Source organism: Hyla sarda, chromosome 3 (genome assembly GCF_029499605.1).
Source record: "Hyla sarda isolate aHylSar1 chromosome 3, aHylSar1.hap1, whole genome shotgun sequence".
Lineage (NCBI taxonomy): Eukaryota > Metazoa > Chordata > Amphibia > Anura > Hylidae > Hyla > Hyla sarda.
In genome coordinates, this window is record NC_079191.1 from 210,916,146 (window position 1) to 210,938,235 (window position 22,090).

Consider the following 22,090-nt stretch of genomic DNA (forward strand, 5'->3'; position numbering starts at 1 on the left):
CCTCAATACATCTCAATGGCAGAGCCGGAGATTGCCGAAGGCAGCGCTTCGGCTCTGCCATAGAGTTGTATGGAGGGGGCGTGTCGGCCGCCGCTTCGTGCGGAGGTCGACACGCCCCCTTCCCGCGGGCTGTCGGGGCTCCGTACAGGAGATCGCGGGGGGCCCCAGGGGTCGGACCCCCCGCGATCTGCAACTTATCCCCTATCCTTAAGATAGGGGATAAGTTGTAAACCACTGAGTCACCACTGGACTACTCCTTTAACACCCCACAGGTGTTTGACGACTTTTCGTTATATTCGGATGTGTAAATGAAAAAAATTTTTTTTCGCTAAAGTGCAGTTTTTTTCCCCAAATTTACCATTTCTACAAAGGGTAATGGGAGAAAAATCCCCCCAAACTTTGTAACGCAATTTCTCCCGAGTACGGAGATACCCCATATGTGGCCCTAAACTGTTGCCTTGAAATACAACAGGGCTCTGAAGTGAGAGAGCGCCATGCGCATTTGAGGCCTGAATAAGGAATTTGCAGTAGGGGTGGACCCGATTACAAGGATGGGGCTTGTCTCCACCAAAACCCTACAGCAGTGTCTCCCACAGGGTGCCTCCAGCTGTTGCAAGACTCCCAGCCTGCCAGGACAGTCTATGGCTGTCCGGCAACACTGGGAGTTGTGGTTTTGCCACAGCTGGAGACGCCGTTTAGGAAACACTGCCGTATGAGACGTTTTTCATTTTTATTGGGGGGGGAGGGGGCGACGTGTAAGGGGGTGTATGTGTAGCGTTTTACTTTTTATTATTTGTTAGTGTAGTGTTTTTAGGGTACATTCACACAGGCAGGGGTTCATAGTAAGTTTCCTTAAAGGAAACCCACTGTCAACCCGCCCATGTGAATCTACCCTGTACATTCACATGGGGGAGGCGCCCCAAGGGGGGGGGGGGGGCGCCCCAAACCTTCAGCTGTGGCAAAATGACAACTCCCAGAATGCACTGACAGACCGTACATGCTGGTAGTTGTAGTTTTACAACAGCTGTAGGCACACTGGTGGGGAACCACTGAACAGACTCTAGCTCAGTGATTCCAACCCATGTGCCTCCAGCTGTTGCAAGACTACAACTCCCAGCATGTACGGTCTGTCAGTGCACTCTGGGAGTTGTAGTTTTGCAACAGCTGGAGGCACACGGGTTGGAATCACTGAGTTAGGAAACAGACTCTAGCTCAGTGTTTCCCAACCAGTGTGCCTACAGCTGTTGCAAAACTACAATTCCCAGCACGGCCAGACAATCAGGGATGCTGGGCTTGTAGTTCTGCAATATCTGGCCCTTCAGATGTTGCAGAACTACAACTCCCAGCATGCCTGGACAGTCTGGGCATGCTAGGAGTTGTAGTTATGCAACAACTGGGCAAGAACAGTGGCCTCCAAACTGTAGCCCTCCAGATGTTGCAAAACTACAACTCCTAGCATGCCCAGACTGTCCAGGCATGCTGGGAGTTGTAGTTCTGCAACATCTGAAGGGCCAGATATTGCAGAACTACACGCCCAGCATCCCTGACTGTCTGGGAATGCTGGGAGTTGTAGTTTTGCAACATCTGGAGGACCACAGTTTAGAGACCACTACACAGTGGTCTCCAAACTGTGACCCTCCAGATGTTGCAAAACTACAACTCCCAGCATGCCCAGACAGCCTTTGGCTGTCTGGGCATGCTGGGAGTTGTAGTTTTGCAGCTTTTAGAAGGCCACAGTGAAGATCACTTACCGCGATCTTCACTGCAGCTTTCTGCGCCGTACTTTCCGGCCGCTGCTCTTCCTCCTGCCGCCGCTTGTTCCTGATGCCGCTGCTCCGGGGTGCCGCCGCCTCCGCCGCTGATGCCGGTCCGGGTAAGCCGGGCCATGTCCCCCACCTCGCCGCCAGTGTTCCCCCCGCTCTGTACCGACTTCGATCGGTGCGCAGAGCGGGGGGAAATGAACTGTAACCCCCCGCCCCCCTCCTGCCATTGGTGGTCAGCCTGACCGACCAATGGCAGGGGATTGGAGGGGGTAGCAACATTGCCACCTCGCTCCTATGCTGTAGGCTGGTCGGAGCTGTCTCTGACCGCTCCGATCAGTCTTATTTTCCGGGAGATCGGGTCACCAGTGACCCGATTTGCCCGGATCGCGGCAAATCGCAGGTCTGAATTGACCTGCGATTTGCTGCGATCGCCGATATGGGGGGGGGGGGGGGTCAGGACCCCCCTAGGCATTGCCACGGGATGCCTGCTGATAGATATCAGCAGGCATCCCGGTCCGATCACCGCCCGGCGAGCGGCAGTGAGCGGAAATACGGAGGGCGTATGGATACGCCCTACGTCCTTAAGATACGCCCTTCGTCCCCAAGGAGTTAAGCATTGCATTAAATCAACTGGTGCCAGAAAGTTATACAGATTTGTAAATTACTTCTGTTAAAAAATCTTAATCCTTCCAGTACTTCAGTTGCTGTATACTACAGAGAAAGTTCTTTTCTTTTTGAATTTCTTTTCTGTCTGACCACAGTGATTTCTGCCGACCCCTCTGTCCATGTCAGGAACTGTCCAACTGTCCATAGTAAACCTATACTGCTCTGGACAGTTCCTGACATGGACAGAGGTGTCAACAGAGAGCACTTGTGGTCAAACAGAAAAGAACAACTCAACTTCCTCTGTAGTACTGGAAGGATTAAGATTTTTTAATAGAAGTAATTTACAAATCTGTTCAACTTTCTGGCACCAGTTGATTTAAAAGAAATTGTTTTCCACTGGAGTACCCCTTTAGGCTAGGTTTCCACTTGGTTCTTTTTCTGTCAGTTTTTGGAAAGTTGCCACTGCAGTTTTTGAGCCAAAGTCAGAAGTGGATCCATAAGGGAGGAGAAGTGTAAGTCCTTCCTTTATATGTCCTATTCCTTTTGAATACACTTCTGGCTTTGGCTCAAAAACTGCAGTGGCAGTATTCCAAAAACTGCCAGAAAAAAACCCAAGTGGAAACTTAGCCTCAATGAAGACTAGCAGTCTCTCAGGAAAGAGAGAGATAACTTATGTGTCTCTTGGCTTTCAATAATGATAGGGAACCCATTCAGAATACCCTCACCTCTATTTAATAGACTGACTAATAGAAGTGTGCAGGTATTCAATCCTTTGATATATGATTGTTTCTTTTTAAGTCTGATTCTTGGAATACCCTGCAATAAGCTTTTCATGCATATTTTATGTTCCAGCTGTGCTACCACACTACTCCTGAATTACAGCCTTTCTCTTTTGAAAACGGGTGTGGTCCTCATAGACCTACACTTAAAATTCCGCTGTCAAATGGAAAAGATAGACTGTCAGACTAAGCGTGTCTTTAGCTTTTTAGGGCTGGAGGAAAGTTTCTTTTTCAGTGTAAGGTTGAAATGACAAGTTTTTATGTGAACTATTAAATTGTAAAAGGGATTCTATTGCCAAAAAAAGCAAGAAAGGAAACCACATTGTGTATAGTTCAGGTGTATAGAGATAACCGAATGCTTGGCTGCTGCCAAGTGCTGAGGGTAAGAGACAGAAGCAGATGTTAAGGGTTGACTGGATACATGCTTCTATTCTGTGTAGGTATGGGCACTTATTTTTTATCTGGCATGAGCACGCAAAGCATTTGGTCTGTATAACACTTATAACAAACTTTGGGTCCGTAAGTTGTAGCATAAAGTCAATGTAGCTTAATTTTTTTTTTTTTTATAATAAAATCTTCACATCCACAACACAAATTTTAACAGGACCAACACGTTTCAAGTGCCCATGGCGCTATTACTCATGGTTACTTGTGCCTTGTTTTATGCCAGAACTCGCAAACCCAGAGTAGGTTATTAGAATTTGGTATACTGGCCAAGGATTGCAGGTCTCACTGGAGTTTGGCAGACAAAGGGTTATCTGGACTGGATGCGTCTATATTTTTTGGTACAGCCTGGACTATCCCATCTCAAACCATTCCCCTTTACTGTCAGATAGACTTCACCATACTCTATATCAGGAGTTTAGCTGCATAGTTTGACTCCATCCTCCCACTGCTGTGTAGTCTGGACCAATTATGTAAATTGTTGAATGATGTTCATAGGTGACAATGTTATAACTAACTAACATTTTTGTTTAAAGGGGTAATCCGGCACTTATACATCTTATCCCCTATCCAAAGGATAGGGGATAAGATGCCAGATCGCGGGGGTCCCGCCGCTGGGGACCCCTGAGATCTTGCACGCAGCACCCCAGTTAAAATCAGTCCCCGGAGCAGAGTAATGCTACAATGGGGTTATATCAAAGGGAGGTCTACATCTTTTCATATGAGCAGATCATCATGGCTATCACGTCTTACTGGCTATCTTACAAAGAGTTCAATGATGCTTGAAATTAAAAGAAAGAAACCAGCAGTGTTAGGATCAAAAGTCAGGTCCATTTCAGAACCTCTCAACATCCAAGAGAGTTTCTAAAGAACATGTGATGAGTAGACAGGCAAAAGAGAATTTCTGAGGTTTATAAAAAAACAACAAAACACCATGTGCCACAAGCTTACATGTAAAGTGGCATATATAGGTAGTGTATTTTCAGATTTACATTGAAGTGGTACCGGGGGAAACCACAAATTACAAAGCTGGTAATGTCACAGTGTTTAGCTGAAAATATAGTTCTGTTATTTCAGACCAATTGACCGCGGCTTTATTCTCTGACTTTGCTCTCCTTTCACTCTAGTCTTCTCTTTGTTCTACCTTAAATCAAGAAAATCTTTTACAAGATTTAAAGTCCCTTACAAAAAAAAGTGACATGTCACACTATCAAAAGACATATTAAAGGGGTTATCCACCATAAGGGGATTTTAGCACCTACCTGGCAGGCAGTAATGGACATGCTTAGGAAGGATCTGTACTTGTCTTTGGGTTAAATAGCTGTGTTGTGAGATTACCATAAAGCTGTGGCTTTCTTTTTGTGAACCTCAACATTTCCTGTTGAAGTTTTTTTTTACTACAAATCCCAGAATTCCACTTTCCTACCTCCCACACATCAGCCACCCCACCCATTGAACAACAAACAAGCAAGATTCAATGAAAAAAGTCAGTGCTTTCTAATCGGGGTGCCTCTAGCTGTTCCAACCATTGAAGCAGACAGGCTCCCTTTCATCACCTGACTAGTGATGTCAGGTCTCGGCTGCACTGCATCCTGGGAAATACCCAAGACATTTCGTATGCTGTTAAAAATGAACATCCAGAACAAAGGTTACATAAGAGACCAGCCTTTAGAGACAGGTACAGACACTATATTATGAACAACACTAACTTTACAGCCCCTGTAGCATAATCAAATAAAAAAACAAAATCCTGGAATAACCCTTTAAAAGTTTTGATCAGTCGAGGTGAGGCCCCCACTGATTGTTAGTTAAAGCCAGGAGAAGCACGAAGCTGTGCGCTTCATTCCCCAGCTTGCAGCATTAAAGGGGTACTCCGGTTAAAACCTTTTTTCTTTTAAATCAACTGGTGCCAGAAAGTTAAACATATTTGTAAATTACTTCTATTAAAAAATCTTAATCCTTCCAGTACTAATTAGCTGCTGAATGCTACAGAGGAAATTCCTTTCTTTTTGGAACACTGATGACATCACGACCACAGTGCTCTCTGCTGACATCTCTGTCCATTTTAGCAACCGTGCATAGCAGATGTATGCTAAGGGAAGCATGGTGGCTCGGTGGTTAGCACTGCTGCCTTGCAGTGCTGGGGCATGGGTTCAAATCCCACTAAGGACAACAATAAATAAAGTTATTATTATTATAATGACGTCAACAAAGAGCACTGTGCTTGTGATGTCATCAGAGAGAATTCCAAAAAGAAACAAATTTCTTCTGTAGTATTCAGCAGCTAATAAGTACAGGAAGGATTAAGATTTTTTAATAGAAGTAATTTACAAATCTGTTTAACTTTCTGGCACCAGTTGATTTAAAAGAAAAAAGGTTTTCACCGGAGTACCCCTTTAAAAGCCCATGAAGTCTGTCTCCTGCTCTTCTGCAACAAATTGCACTTCTCCTGGCTATATCTAGTGATCAAAACATTTGACATGTCTGTGTGATATTTCAAAAGTTTTTTTTAGTGACAGTAACACTTTAAGGCAGTGAATGTGCTGAAGTATCAATAGCTAAATTCAGCTATTTGTCAAAAATGTCTTGTAATATAAGGCACTTTTGTTGCATATTTCATCAGGCTGTGACTGTTTGGGCTAGACTCCTATCCAGTATGGGGTAGTGTTAAGGTTATAGTATACAAATAAATTTTTTTAATTTCTTTGCGCTGTCAGTTTGGGAAAGGTCTTTTCCTGTGTCAGCATGACTGTGACCTAGTGCAGAAAGCAAGGCCCATAAAGGCATGGTGGGTGAGTTTGGTATGAGGGAACCCAATTGGCCCACACAGAACCCTGATCTCAACTCCACCAAACACTTTGGGATGAACGGAAACACTGGTTGTAAGCCAGGCCTTCTCGTCCAACATCAGTGCCCTCATGAATGCCCTTTGAAATTTTCATTGGCAAACTCCAAAATCTTCTGGAAAGGCCTACTAGAAAAGTAGAGAATCCTATAGCTGCGAAAGAGGCACCAACTCCATATTCATGCCCACTTTCAGTCCAATAATAATGTTTATGCTGGATTCACACAGTATTTTGAGCCTTATTTTGGATCTCCTTTTAATCAGTAAAACCAGGAATAGGTCCAAAGCGTATAAAAAGAGCACATCTTTTCACTATAGTTTTTTTCTATATTGGTTCCATTTCTGGTTTTGGTAAACTGAAATAAGGCCCCAAAGTGCATTAATCTGGCCTTCAAGTGTTACTGTCATTTATAAATTCTTTTGACATGTCAACAGTTTAGATAGGATCTACAGTGTGCAGGAACGTGCTTTATTCCCTGGCTCAGTGCTTAGCCCGTCTGACTGCAGAAAACAGCTCCATTATAAGTCTATGAAGCCTGTCTCCTACAATCAGACAGAGTGAGTGCAGAGCCAGGGAATAAAGTGCATTGCCATGTGCTTCACCTGCCTATATCTATGGATTGGAGAGCGTGTCAGAACTAAGATCCCACCTGATCTCATCTTTTGATAAGAAGTTTTTTTTTATCAATGACAATAAAACTTTAAAGTCATAGTATATCTCTGTAAACTCTAAAATGAACTTTTTCATTATTATATTTTTTAATAAAACCAATTTAGACCTCAAAAGGTATCATGTTTTATGCTATTTAATAAATGAGTAACGTTACCTTAACGATTAACCCTTTGGAATCCACCATCCATATCTTCTTGATTGCATCATCTCTTTGTGTCCCTTCTTTCTCCATTGCCATAACTATCAAGTCAGCGATTCCCATGGCAGCCTTAAAATGAACAAATTGCATAGTATGTTATTGAAATGTCGATTGTTGTTTCAAACTATTTCACTCCATTAAATGGTTTATGTGATTTCTTATACATTTCTATATTCTTGGCTAGTAGGAGCCTTGCTTCCCTGCAAACCGCTGTCCACTGCCTATTGTTATAGGAATTCCATCTCTTATCTTGCAGCAGAGAGACCAAGAGAACACAGTGGGAATGAGTGTTTAGATGATGCAGGCTTTCTTCTGTGCCAAACACTGTGAGCATGCAAAGTGAATCTGTTAGCCAGATGGTCCACTATGTACCCAAACGGGGCATAAAGCTTTCCCTATTTTACCACCCATGAAGTTCTGGGGAACTGCCCCTTTCATAAATACTTTTGTCTCTACTATTTATATGGTGCTGCCTCCTGAATGGAATTCTCCCCTAGTAGGGCAGCTTGCCCTCTTCCTCATCAGTACCAGTTGACTGCTAAGACCAGGAATATTTTTGTGATGTAACCACTTCCTTGCCATTATCCTCTCGGCTAGTGTCCGTTTTCTTTTCAGTTCACATAGCTGTTTGCAAACACAGTTAATCAATATCCTACCTCCACCCCCCCCCCCCCCTGCAATCTATAGTTCTGTGATCAAAATCATCCCTCAGCAAGCACAGCACCATGTCATGAAATAGCAGAGAGGAGGAGGGCTTGGGAGAAAATGCTGTCCTGTGAATGGTCAGAGAAAAAAGGGGAAGTAAGTCAGTGTGGGTGGTTCTGGTGAACAGACCAGCTCTGGTTCTTCCCCTGGGATGGAGAGAATGAGAAATATCTGTGCACCATGGAGGGGACTTTCATGGGGCCAATAGCAGTAGTGAGAGCCCAAAAATCACTTGTGACCAAAGTTGTTGTTTTTTTAAGCTTTCTTTTGAAAGTATACATACGTTTTAAGGATACATAATAAAAACATTCATATCATATACACTTAAAATTACTTATGCAGTGACCAATGGAACCTAATATTGATGGGTAAAAAGTCCAAACAGTAAACGTTACTGAGCCTAGCCACAAACCTTCTTTACCAAATTTATCTGATATGAGTAAATAAACATTTTACATTTGGTAGATTTCTTTTACCACAAGATCTGTCAGGGTCAGTAAACCATTATTCTAATATGCTAATAACTGGACAGCCAAGTGATAGAAGTATTACATCTACCCCTTACTGATCTTCCCCAAAAGTCATGCCATGCTTTCATGGTGGGAATACCACTGCAAGCTCGGCAATATTCTCTTTATATATTGATGTCTTTTATTAGGATATAAGAAGACACATTGGGACAAATCATTCATACTTAGACAGTGTAAACTTAGACATGGAAGTCTTAATATGCTTCAGATTTATCACAGTGACTTGTGTTGTATGATAAATTTCACATAGAGTTGTCTAACTACTGGTTTGCTTACTTAGCATTAAAATTCTATGTCGAAATTTTGTTGCTATCTTTTTTTCAAATTAAATTTCTGCCTCATTATGTCAAATGAGGCACACAAAGAATCAAAAATGCATTATAAATGTCTTTATTATGACTTGGCTATTTACCGTATTTTTCACCGTATAAGACGCACTTTTTCTTCCCCAAAACTGGGGGGGGAAAAGTTGGTGCGTCTTATAGGCAAATACACACACCTATCGCGGCGGTCCCTGCGGCCATCAATGGCCGGGACCTGCGGCTAATACAGGACATCACCGATCGCGGTGATGCCCTGTATTAACCCTTCAGATGCGGCGATCAAAGCTGACCGCATCTGAAGCGAAACTGACACTAACCCGGCTGCACCGGGAGGGACCTTACCTGCCTCCTCGGTGTCTGCTCCGTGCCGGGATCCCCTTCATGGCCGGCGCTCTCCTTCATCGTCATCACATCGTTGCGTAGCGACATGATGGCGGCGACAGAGAGCGGCGACGGAGAGCGAGGATACCGGGCAGCAGAGACGTTCAGGAACGACGGGGACACCCCGGGGACGCGGCGACAGCGATGGAGGGCGACATCCAGGGCAGCGGTGACGGGTCCGGTGCGGCGGGGACACATAAGTATTACCTCCTATCCAGTGGTCTTCAACCTGCAGACCTCCAGATGTTGCAAAACTACAACTCCTGGCATGCCCGGACAGCCAACGGCTGTCCGGGCATGCCGGGAGTTGTAGTTTTGCAACATCTGGAGGTCTGCTGGTTGAAGTTCACTGTGACCTATACTTTACATTGTATTCTAGATTTTCCTTGTTTAAAATAGGGTGCGTCTTATATGCCGGAGCGTCCTATAGGGCAAAAAATACGGTATGCTAAACTGCATCGCATTGCGTCTCACTTTACTACATGTGCTAAGTTCAAACACTTCAGTATATGTGCCCCGATATTTACAAGTGTACTACTAGATTGATGTAAAGATAATGTACCTCTCCAGCTCCTTGAAACAGCACTGTGTGGTCAGACAGTTTATTCTTTGTTATCCGAAGGGCCGCAAGAAGTCCAGCTACAGCGACTGATGCAGTGCCTGTAATGCAAGACATATTTACTGTACAACTGGCACGGGTAGTGCGGATATAGTCAGGTGTTCAGTATACAAGAGTGCAGTCACTTGCACAGATTAAAGGTATTATTAGAAACAGGAAATAATTATCTTAGACAGGGTTCAAATAATGCCGGGTTTAAATAATAGTAAATAGTCATTCAAACTACTTATTGACAAATAAATAATAAAGGCAACATGTTCTTCATTGTTAATTGCAGAAAGATGACAATAATAATAATAACAATTGTGACACACAGGAATCTTGGAAAAGTTTACTCATTTCCATTTAGCCATGAATTGATACATAATGAATACCGTATTTGTCCTCCCACTATCTGCCAGGACATTTTCACAGTCACAGACCCCTACTTAATCATCTGCAGCTAATGTTCCCTGCATTGTAATGTATTATCATGCATGTTTAATATACGTTTTAAAAATAACAAAAAGCCCACGAGCCAGACATGGGAGGAGCAGCTGTAATGCATGGTAGCTGGAATTAGCACCACTTGTTAGCACACTGCACCCACACCGGATGTATAAAAACCTCTCCTTTCACAGTACACTCCAGGATAGGAATTCTGTAAGACTGTTGGATATTCCATTATGTTTGGCATGCTAGACTTAAAGGGGTACTCCGGTGAAAACCTTTTTTCTTTTAAATCAACTGGTGGCAGAAAGTTAAACATATTTGTAAATTACTTCTATTAAAAAATCTTAATCCTTCCTGTACTTATTAGCTGCTGAATACTACAGAGGAAATTATTTTCTTTTTAGAATGCTCTCTGATGACATCACGAGCACAGTTCTCTCTGCTGACGTTATTATAATAATAATAACGCTTTATTTATTGTTGTCCTTAGTGGGATTTGAACCCAAGTCTCCAGCACTGCAAGGCAGCAGTGCTAACCACTGAGCCACCATGCTGCCCTTAGCATGCATCTGCTATGCATGGTTGCTAAAATGGACAGAGATGTCAGCAGAGAGCACTGTGTTCGTGATGTCATCAGTGTTCCAAAAAGAAAGGAATTTCCTCTGTAGCATTCAGCAGCTAATAAGTACTGGAAGGATTAAGATTTTTTAATAGAAGTAATTTACAAATATGTTTAACTTTCTGCCACCAGTTGATTTAAAAGAAAAAAGGTTTTCACTGGAGCACCCCTTTAAAGTGATACTCCTTTCTGGATCCATAACCATTTTTAAACAGTTCCATGTGAGCAGCTATGACCAAAAAAGAGCACTAAGTTGGCTTACTTGTCCACATTTGAATATGGCACTGGGACTATATATATATATATATATATATATATATATATATATATATATATATATATCGGTCAGAAGACTTAGTGGGTGCAGCTGCACCCACTATCCCCCCTTTCTTTTAGTTCCAAAGTATTGTCTTAAGACAGATGCTTTTTGCTATAGATTTTAGACAGCTGATGTAGACTGTTCCTGTTGCTCTCCATGGCTCATCAAAATGTGTTCAGTGCAGAAGTGATGGAGATTTCAGTGAAATTCTCAAAATGTTAAAATCTTTTTATTGAGGTTGGTCATTTTACAATCAAGAATGCTACAGCTATATGGATTGTCCCTTTTTGACAGAATACTATACATCAGTGCATTGCCCATTATTCAACCCATTTGGTCACACTAAAGCCCTTCCTTTTTCCCCCACAGGGAACAATCTGCACTGCTTGGTTTCATAGTTCAGGCACAATTGCAGATCCCATGGAGGATAGAAAGAATGGCTTAGAACCAAAATATTCTTAAAGGGGTACTCAGGTGGAAAACATTTTTTTTTTAAATAAACTGGTGCCAGAAAGTTAAACAGATTTGTACATTTCTTCTATTTAAAAATCGTAATCCTTTCAGTACTTATTAGCAGCTGTATGCTACAGAGTAAATTCTATTCTTTTTGAATTTCTTTTTGTCTTGTCCACAGTGCTCTCTGCTGACATCTCTGTCCGTGTCAGGAACTGTTTGGAGCAGCATAGGTTTGCTATGGGGATTTTCTCCTGCTCTGGACAGTTCCTGATTAAAGATTTTTTAATAGAAGTCATTTACAAATCTGTTTAACTTTCTGGCACCAGTTGATTTAAAAAAAAAAAAAAAAAATTCCACTGGAGTACCCCTTTAATATAGCAAGATAGGAACAAGGAGAGCACTCACCACCATACTTGTATGCAGATCGATTTGAATTCATGCTTCACATGGAGAACACAGATGGCTTCCTATACACGGCAGGTGCAGGTGCCGAATTCTAATCGATCTGCATACAAGTACGGTGGTGAGTGCTATCCTTGTTCCTATCTTGGTTTATTATGGATTTGGCGTCTTGTGCATTAATGGAGTGAGCACCGCCACCCAGCGATCACTACGGCAGCAGCATCTGACCTGTGCCATACTGGTGAGAATTTTGCAGTGCGCACGAAACCGTTTCTCCTTTATGCACCAAAATATTCTTAGCTCACGATTATTTCTGAAAGTGTCATATAGACAATGGATCTTCCCTCCTAGTGGATCCCGCTGCAGTGTTTTAAACTGGTTGTTATGCTGATGATACAGAAAAATACATCTGCAGCGTATAAAGAAGGCTACCAACAAATCGGTGCTATATTAGGAATTTATATTCATCCAATTCCCTAGTGTCATTCTTAATGGAGGACAACATGGAACTAAGGTGGCTGTGTAGTCAGTCCATGCCATTTGGTGCACATGGTCTATTCGTATTAACCACCTTTTCTCCACCTAACTTTAGCTATTCTTTTTTATTGAATAAGTGAAGAATCTTATGGATGTCTACAAGCTGAAGAAAAAGCTTCCTCCTTCCCCCTTTTTGGCAACGTATTCATGGTTTATTGCAGCAGCTGGCGTTGACTTCATAGAAATCTGGCCTAAAGTTCCCATATCCTGGTCTGGGTTTCGTATTTTTATCCTTAGCTGATGTTTTTCCAGCTGTTCCACTGCCATATATACACAAGGCTGGATTGGGCCCACACTTCTTAAACACATATGTATAAGGCAGAAATGAAATATGAAAGCTGAGAGGACAAACAGAAACAAACAGCACAATGCAGCTGGATATTGCAGGATTAGAACTGTGCTTACAGGATAATACAGCATAAACGTAACGAGTGTGTATAGTAAGGTGTATGCATGTGCCATACATTAACACATTCATTCATGCTAAATCATTGGTCATACACAAGGGGCTTCAATGGTAAAAAAGGTGTACACATGTATAGACAAACCAAAATCGGCAATAAAATTGTATGTAAAATATGAACTTCAGAAAATCCACAGAGATACAGGGAGAAGTTTAAAGGGGTACTCCAGTGGAAAACATTTTTTTTTCTTTTTTTTTAATCAACTGGTGCCAGAAAGTCAAACAGATTTGTAAATTACTTCTATTAAAAAAATCTTAATCCTTCCAGTACTTATCAGTTGCTGTATGCTCCAGAGGATGTCTTTTCTGTCTGACCACAGTGCTCTCTGCTGACACTGGAAGGATTAACATTTTTATATAGAAGTAATTCACAAATCTGTTTAACTTTCTGGCACCAGTTGATTAAAAAAAAATATATGTTTCCCACCAGAGTACCCCTTAAACTGTCTATGCAGTAGATGCCCTAGTGAATGCCAAACCTGCAGGATATACTACAGCAACAATACTTAACCCACTGCACCACTCTGCCACCCTCCTCACATAATCCACATCGAATACATATTAAACCATAACAATAAAGAAATCATAGTAGGACTATTGTATTCTTATTTAGATAATACATGATATTCTGTAACAATTCAGAAGAAGCACAATGTCAAGTCAAAGTAGTAGCCTAGAATGTGTTCTCCTGCAGTGCTCCTGGCACTTGTTTGCCAAAAGAAACATCTCCCTTTTTAATGGTAGCCAAATCAGCTCTTTCACAAACTGCGGTAATAGAAATTTTGGCTGCTTCAATTAGATTTGATGATATCGATATCTAAACAAATCTGGGCAGATGTGTGACTGACGTGCCAGCGTGTACAGCACAGCAGTCCCCTAGTTCAACCCTTCTTTTTCACCCTTGTTGACTAAAAGCGATAATGTTCCTGAGATTTTAGTACCTGTATTTTTTGGTTGCATGTTTTTTGTGATTTTTTTTTTCATATTAAGTGATGGGATTCATAGATCATGTAGTTCAATAATTTTTCTTTGAATCATGTAATTTCTTTGAATTTATAATTTGTTCCCCCTGAGAGAACCAGCTGTATTTTATTGATATGCCCAGGTCAGGAAAGTTGCCATTTTCCACCTTTGTGCCATGGAGCAAGCCGTATGGTTTATGCTTACTTTACACAACATGGTTCCATGTGCTGTTATATCTAATTGTAAAATAGATTTACCCTAAAGGGGTACTCCACTGGAAAACCTTTTTTTTTTTTTTTTTTCAAATCAACTGGTGCCAGGAAGTTAAATATATTTGTAAAGGACTTCTAGTTAGAAATCTTAATTCTTCCAGTAGTTAGCTGCCGTATACTAGAGATAGTTGAGTTGTTCTATTCTGTTTGACCACAAGTGCTCTCTGCTGACACCTGTGTCCATGTCAGGAACTGTACAGAGCAGGAGCAAATCCCCATAGCAAACCTCTCCTGCTCTGGACATTTCCTGACACAGACAGAGGTGTCAGAAGAGAGCACTGTGGTCAGACAGAAAAGAACAACTCAACTTCCTCTGGAGCAAACAGCAGCTTATACGTACTGGAAGGATTAAGATTTTTTAATAGGAGTAATTTACAAATCTGTTTAACTTTCTGGATCCAGTTCATTTGAAAAAAATACATTTTTGTTTTCCAGCGGAGTACCACTTTAAAGTGTAATTTCAGGAGATTTTCAGTATAAGCTGCAAAATGTGTATCCATAAGAATCATCACTATTTCTTGACATTATATAACTTGTAGATTTCTGCTCTGTAGGCTTCATCTCTAATTTGCAGTTCACCTAGAGCAGGTGGTCAGAGCTCCCGCCTCTCACCTTCATAGACTTCTATTGCTTGTCTTGCAGACACAGGACAAAGCGAATTTTCAGAGAACAAGATTTAAGCAGCAGGAGGGGGTTGATTAAAGGAGAAAGAAGCATTTTTGTTATATTTGCTTGCACTATTGATCTATGCAAAGTTTGATCAAATGACAGTGTCTTTTAAAAATATAAAAAAAAGAAACATTTTGTATCAGCACATGTGGAATTCTAAGACATATTAAAATATAATGTTTACAATCCTACATGGTGAATGGTGTAAATGTAAAAAAATACCAAACGCTAGAATTGCTGATTTTTTGGCACATCATATGTCATGAAATGGTACCATTATAAACTTCATATCAAGGCTAAAAATAAGCCTTCATACAGCCCTTTATATGGAAAAATAAAAAAGTTATATTGCTCAGAATAGGGCAAATTTAAATAGGGCAAAAGTTTGTCCGTCTCCTCAAGGGCAAAATAGTCTGTGTCCTTAAGGGGTTAAAGTTCATATTAAAAATACATTAATGTCTTAACTTTAGAAATTTGTGAATCGCACATAGTACTTTTTTGAGCATCTATGGTCTTGTATATTGCTATAGCCTATTTTGGTGGTTAAAGGGGTACTCCGCCTATAGACATCTCAATATGTCTAATCGCAGGGGTCCCACTGCTCGGACCCCCCCCCCCCCCCACGATCATTATGCCGCACCCGGCATTCTAAACAGTATGTATAGAATGCTGGGTTTTCGCGGCCGGAGATGTGACATCACTCCCCCCATGACAGCACGCCCCCTCCATTCATGTCCAGGGCCGGACTGGGGCTAAAAACCAGCCCTGGAAAAATTGTCATACCAGCCCCACAGCATTGTGTCACTGGCTGTAGGGAAGGGACAGGGAAGCCTGGCACTTGATTTGCCATGCCTCTATAAGAGAACTATGTTGTGGGTGCGCCCTGAAGTCAAATGGGTGCAGCCTCAACATACAAGATAGTAATGTGGTATTAAAGGGGTACTCCGGCGCTTAGACATCTTATCCCCTATCCAAAGGATAGGGGATAAGATGCCTGATCGTGGGGGTCCCGCTGCTGGGGACCCCCCTGATCTTGCATGCAGCACCCCAGTTAAAATCAGTCCCCGGAGCATGTTCGCTCTGGGTCTAATTACCGGCGACCACGGGGCCGGCGGCGTGTGACGTCACACCTCCGCCCCCGTGTGACATCACGCTTCCGTCCCCGTGTGACGTCCTGCTCCACCCATCAATGCAAGCCTATGGGAGGGGGCGTGACAGTTGTCACGCCCCCTCCCATAGGCTTGCATTGAGGGGGGCGGAGCATGATGTCACATGGGGCGGAGCCTTGATGTCACAACACTCCGGCCCCGTGATTGACAGTAATCAGACCCGTAGCGAACACGCTCCAGGGACTGATTTTAACGGGGTGCAGCGTGCAAGATCACAGGGGTCCCCAGCGGCAGGACCTCCGTGATCAGGCATGTCTAAGCGCCGGAGTACCCCTTTAACTCTATGTAAAATCCACTTGGGAAAAAACATTTTAAAAAAATAAATAAATAAATAAAAGCAACCCTCTCTTTTTTGCACTTGAGCTACCGTCAGAATCACGGAACTCAGTTCCCAGTGTCCAGCACTACTAGGTCAGGTTATGTGATCTCACACAGCTACTCATTCAATTACGGGCCGAAGCAATGTCCAGCCTCAGGCGCTGATTGGATGGCTGGCCATGTCACGTCACCTAACCGAAAGTGCCAGATACCAGAAACAGAATTCCGTCATTTCAGTGGCAGTGTGAAAGCGAGGAATTTTTGTTTTTTTACTTGTCCCCCTCCCGTAGTAGATATTACATAGGGTTAAAATACCGTGGGTAGCATAACACTGCTGCAGGCATTGCGATTTCGGGACACAAATTACACAGAGACATAGTTTGAAAATGCTACAAGAATACAGGTAAATAGTCACAGGGGCAGGTCCTGGCGGCTGCTCCCTGCCCAGGCGGCTTGATTGACACGTCTCTCTTGTCTCTAGCAGTGTATAGGGAGACAATGGAAGATACAGTGCTCAGCACTACAAAGTCCAACACTACATCTTTTCCTGGCTTTGCAGGTTCATGCATACAGATGGGGTACTCAATCCCAATAGTTTATAGTAGTGAGCATAACAGTCTCACAGTAGAACATTATTGGAAGCACTCACCAATCAACTGGGAATCATTTCCTTTGCACAGGCTTTGATAAATCTCCCCTAGGTCTCCAAACTGTGGACTGTTAGCTGTTCCAACAACGCTCTGTGCATGCTGGGAGTTGACGTTTTACTGGGAGTTTTAGTTTAGCAACAGTGTGAGATCCACAGTTTGGAGACCACTGATACAGGGAAAGATGCGTCACCTACCCTAAGGACTAATTACCGGGTCTGGTGGCATTTAGAAACTAAGATTACTTTGAATGACCGAGTGTCTTAGTGTAATTCACAGTGTCCTGGGATCGTGATGCCTGCTGTTTGGGCAACATAAAACTGATAACAGGTTCCCCTTAACTGTAGTTAAATATAAAAAATATGGTTATTTAAAAATAATGAATAAACAACTTAAATTGCAAAAAATAAAAATAAAAAGAGAACCAAAGTGCCCCTCCCTTACAAAATAGTAAGGTCTCCTCTTCCCATAACCTACCCCCTACCCCACATTACAGGTCCCCCCCCCTCATCACAGGTCCCCCCGTCTCCAGCCCCCAACATCACAGGTCCCCCCCGTCTCCAGCCCCCTACATCAAAGGCATCCCCTCTTCAGCCCCCAACATCACAGGTATCCCCTTTCCAGCTCCCCATATCACAGGTCCCACATAACTGGTCTCCCCTCTCCACCAGCACCCACCAACATTACAGCCCCCCCTGCAGCCCCCCACATCACAGTTCCCCCCTTTGCAGCCCCCCACATCACAGGTCCCCCCTTTGCAGCGCCTCACATTACAGGTCCTCCCTTTGCAGCCCCCACACCACAGGTTCCCGCCTTTGCAGACCCCCAACATCACAGTCCTCCCCCCTTGCAACCTTTCACATCACAGGTCCCCCTTTTGCAGCCCCTCACATCACAGGTCCCCCCTTTGCAGCCATTCACACCACAGATCCCCCGTTTGCAGCCCCCCCCACACCACAGGTCCCCCCCTTAGCAGCCCCCCACACCACAGGTCCCCCCTTTGCAGCCCCCCACATCACAGGTCCCCCCCCTTTGCAGCCCTCCCACATCACAGTTCCCCCCCTTTACAGCCCCTATCATCACAGGTCCTCCCTTTGCAGCCCCTCACATCACAGGTCCCCCCTTTGCAGCCCCCCACATCATAGGTCCCCCCTTTACAGCCCCTATCATCACAGGTCCCCCCCCTTTACAGCCCCTATCACAGGTCCCCCCCTTTGCAGCCCCCACATCACAGGTCCTCCTTTGCAGCCCTCCAACATCACAGTTCCCCCCTTTACAGCCCCTATCACAGGTCCCCCCCTTTGCAGCCCCTCACATCACAGTTCCCCCCTTTACAGCCCCTATCATCACAGGTCCCCCGCTTTACAGCCCCTATCACAGGTCCCCCCCTTTGCAGCCTCTCACATCACAGGTCCCCCCTTTACAGCCCCTATCATCACAGGTGCCCCCTTTACAGCCCCTATCATCACAGGTGCCCCCTTTACAGCCCCTATGACAGGTCCCCCCCCTCCTTTGTAGCCCCTCACATGACAGGTCCCCCCTTTACAGCCCCTATCATCACAGGTCCACCCTTTGCAGCCCCCCACATCACAGGTCTCCCCTTTACAGCCCCTATCATCACAGGTCCCCCCTTTGCAGCCCCCCACATCACAGGTCCCCCCTTTGTTGCCCCCCACATCACAGGTTCCCCTTTGCAGCCCCCCAACATCACAGTTCCCCCCTTTACAGCCCCTATCATTACAGGTCCCCCACCCCAATTTGCACCCCCCCATCACATGTCCCCTTCTGCAGTGACCCCCCCCCCACACACACATCAAAGGTCCCCCTCTTACCAGACCCCCACACACACACCACATAATAGGACTCCCACCCTTTCCCTTACATAGTAATAACATTCGGTTCCCTTTTCCTCTCACCAGTATAGTAGATCTTCCCCCCGAGCAGCTGCAGTCACTGTGGGGACAGGAGGAGGGGCCAAGAGCAGTGAGGGGGCAGAGAGTAGAGGGGAGTACACTGTCTGTACAGCTCCCAGTACAGACTCTGTACCCCAGACCTCCGGACCTCCGCTCACTGTGTCAGCTGTCAAGAGCCTCAGACCTGTGTGTGATGCTGCAGCTGCTGAGCAAACAGGCCCTGACACTGCTGACAGACTGACACAGTGACCTGTCGGGATTCAGGCAGCCTGCGCTCCAGCCACTGCCGGCCCATAGGGCAGCGGCCTACCGGGAATATTCCAGCTATGCCGGTAAGCCAGTCCGGCCCTGTTCATGTCTATGGGAGGGGGCATGACCCTTTATTTTACAGGGAAAGTTCTGCTTTGTGCAGGGTGCATATTTCAATAGACATAATGGTTTTGTGAAGAATTATTTAGAATCCACCGTGCATAAAAATCTGGTCAGTATGTTGAAACTTGGTCTACTTGCGGATCCTTCATTATTTTCAGCTGTGTTAAACACAACTGTGTCATGTATATAATGTCACAGTTGTGTTACCTTTTTACTTCTATTTCATTTGCACCCAAGCATTTATTATTTACTCACATTCATTCATTATTTTTCACTTTCTTCCCATTCTCACACATACTTTTATTTTATATATCATTCACATTTATCACTCACCAATTATTTTATCATATATATTTTCATAACACATATTTTTCCTTCACACATTCATTACCATTCAACCCTTACTCACTTGTTCATTTATATTTGCCACATTGTTGTCACAATCACTATTCACACATTCAGCATAGCTTTATTTTTCTCTTATATTTTTCTTTATATGTTTTCTTTAGGGATAAATTCCCTTTACTAAGGTAGCTGTGAGGGGCGCTCCGGGCACATGTTTGTGCCGATTATCCCTGATATTGTGCTCTGGGCTCAGATGATAATGCTGTCCAAAGTCATCATTGGTATTCTGGGTGACACACTTCTTGGATCGCAGGACTCAGAGCACCATATCATTTTACCACCTTTTTGAAGGTTTCAATTCTTTGGTCACAGAGTTCTGATTTACTTGTATAAATAGTCTCACCTGCTCCTCCCACTTCACCTCTCCTGGATGAAGCAGAGCAAAATGCGTCAGAGGGTGAGGTGTGGAAACATGATGGGACATTCCTGGGCATTGTGGCAGTAAGTTTTTTTTTAGTGGCCTTAATACCTTATGTTGCGCTGCCATTTACTAATGTTTACTTAGCAATCTTTGAAAAAGCAGCCCTTCTCCTCTGCACACATTTTAATTACCCCCCCCCCATGCGTATATAAATTGATTTTTATTATTAGATATTGTCCAGTTGTGTGCTATTTCTTATAAACGTGCTAGCTGCTATTTGGGCATTGTGCAATTGTATTAATATTATTTTGTCTGCATTATGATGTAATATCAATTACACCTATATTTATGCATTATCATCTCTCATCTGCCCACCATTGTCGTAATATCATTGTATTCTGTGTTAGAGTAGCACAAAGTCAGTAAACACAACTCTTTAAAAACAACACTTTTGTGTAGAAGCAGAACTGCACATTTAATGAAACACACATCTGATGTCATAAACGCACATCTGTAGTCATAAATATCACAGCCAGACAAAGCCTAATAACACACACAGTTACAGCCACCAAATGGTCTTAAAAGTGAAGACAATATAATTACCCCAAACACAATAATACCCCCAAAAGAATAATGAAATACACATTACCCCCTATATGGGGTATCAGCCAGTCCCTACATGTTTCCCCTATTAATTATGGACTCATCAGGGGTCAAAATGTAAAAAACAGAAACAGACTAATGATAATGTGATCCTATAATAGATAAACACAAAAACGTTCAGGCAATCCTAAATCTTTGACCCCCCCAGGTGGGGTCACTTATGCTTTCTTATGTGCCACTGTTCCTGGGGAAGTTCTGACCATGGTAAATGGTATATTTTTACATACATATGTTACTTTAAATTGTGACAATCTTAGAAACCTGATGTTTCATATAATGTTGTAGCTGTGGCTATTTATATTGCTCAGTTCTGTTATTTATTTTTTGTACACAAGGTTTAGAGCAATGGCTACGCGCTCATAAGTTGAGTGTCCGCCTTTCCTCTTTTGTTTATGGACTCTAAGGGTGTACCAACAATGTATAATACAAAATAATGTAACATTACACAGACATTAATAAAAATGTCTTAAAGGAGTAACACATACTCTGAAAGGGGCAAGTGAGGGTTACTTGAGGTTCACCTCCATTATAAGCTGATGTCAGCTACATCTATGCCAACAAAAACATCCGCTAGTATGAAAATAAGTAAAACGATAATGTTATGCTTTTAACCAATGATGAGATGACATGTAAAGCTTATTATATATTAAGGCCCCCAGCAAGATTCTGATAGATAACAGCCTCTTCAATACTCTCAGCTGACAGATAACATTGTTTTTCCTTTTTATCTGTCACAAAATGTAGTTCTTTCCAATGGCCATAACATCTAAGCCTAAAGAAGCTGCCACACCCTGTGTATGAGCTCACATTTTATAATGGATGATTTATTATGTAATTGACTTTTAGCTTGGCAATGCTTTTTTTTTTTTTTTTAAGTATCTTAGATAAATCTATTAGTCTCCAGAAGGAATTGGCACGCACTTTACATTTTTTTTTTATTTTTTTAATCTTGTTAGTACAAGTGGGTCAGCAACTCGTGGAAACTGTTAGAAATACTGGATTTGTTTTCCCAAACAGGATATTAAAGATAAAGGTTAAAATCACCACAGTTGTTCTTTGGGGAAGTTCAGTTTAAAATAAGGAATATCTAATGGAATGTACAGTAAATACAGTATGGTCCAATGTAATAAATAAATAACTATAGTACACGAAGAAATGTCCAAAAACACCATCAAAATCGAATTCTAAATCCTAAACTAAGTATAGACTGTTAGAGAGCCGCACTGAACTGAGAACATAAGAC

At 43.0% G+C, this 22,090-nt stretch overlaps 1 protein-coding gene across 1 annotated transcript in view; it reads right to left on the minus strand.

The window, feature by feature from the left end:
- ME1 (malic enzyme 1) overlaps window positions 1-22,090 on the minus strand; it is a 322,523-nt gene that overhangs the window by 30,528 nt on the left and 269,905 nt on the right. The window contains exons 8-9 of the mRNA XM_056565973.1: window positions 9,811-9,908; window positions 7,265-7,378 (exon numbers count right to left, since the gene is read on the minus strand). Coding sequence (XP_056421948.1) covers window positions 7,265-7,378; window positions 9,811-9,908 — 212 coding nt within the window. The remainder of the gene's footprint in view (window positions 1-7,264; window positions 7,379-9,810; window positions 9,909-22,090) is intronic.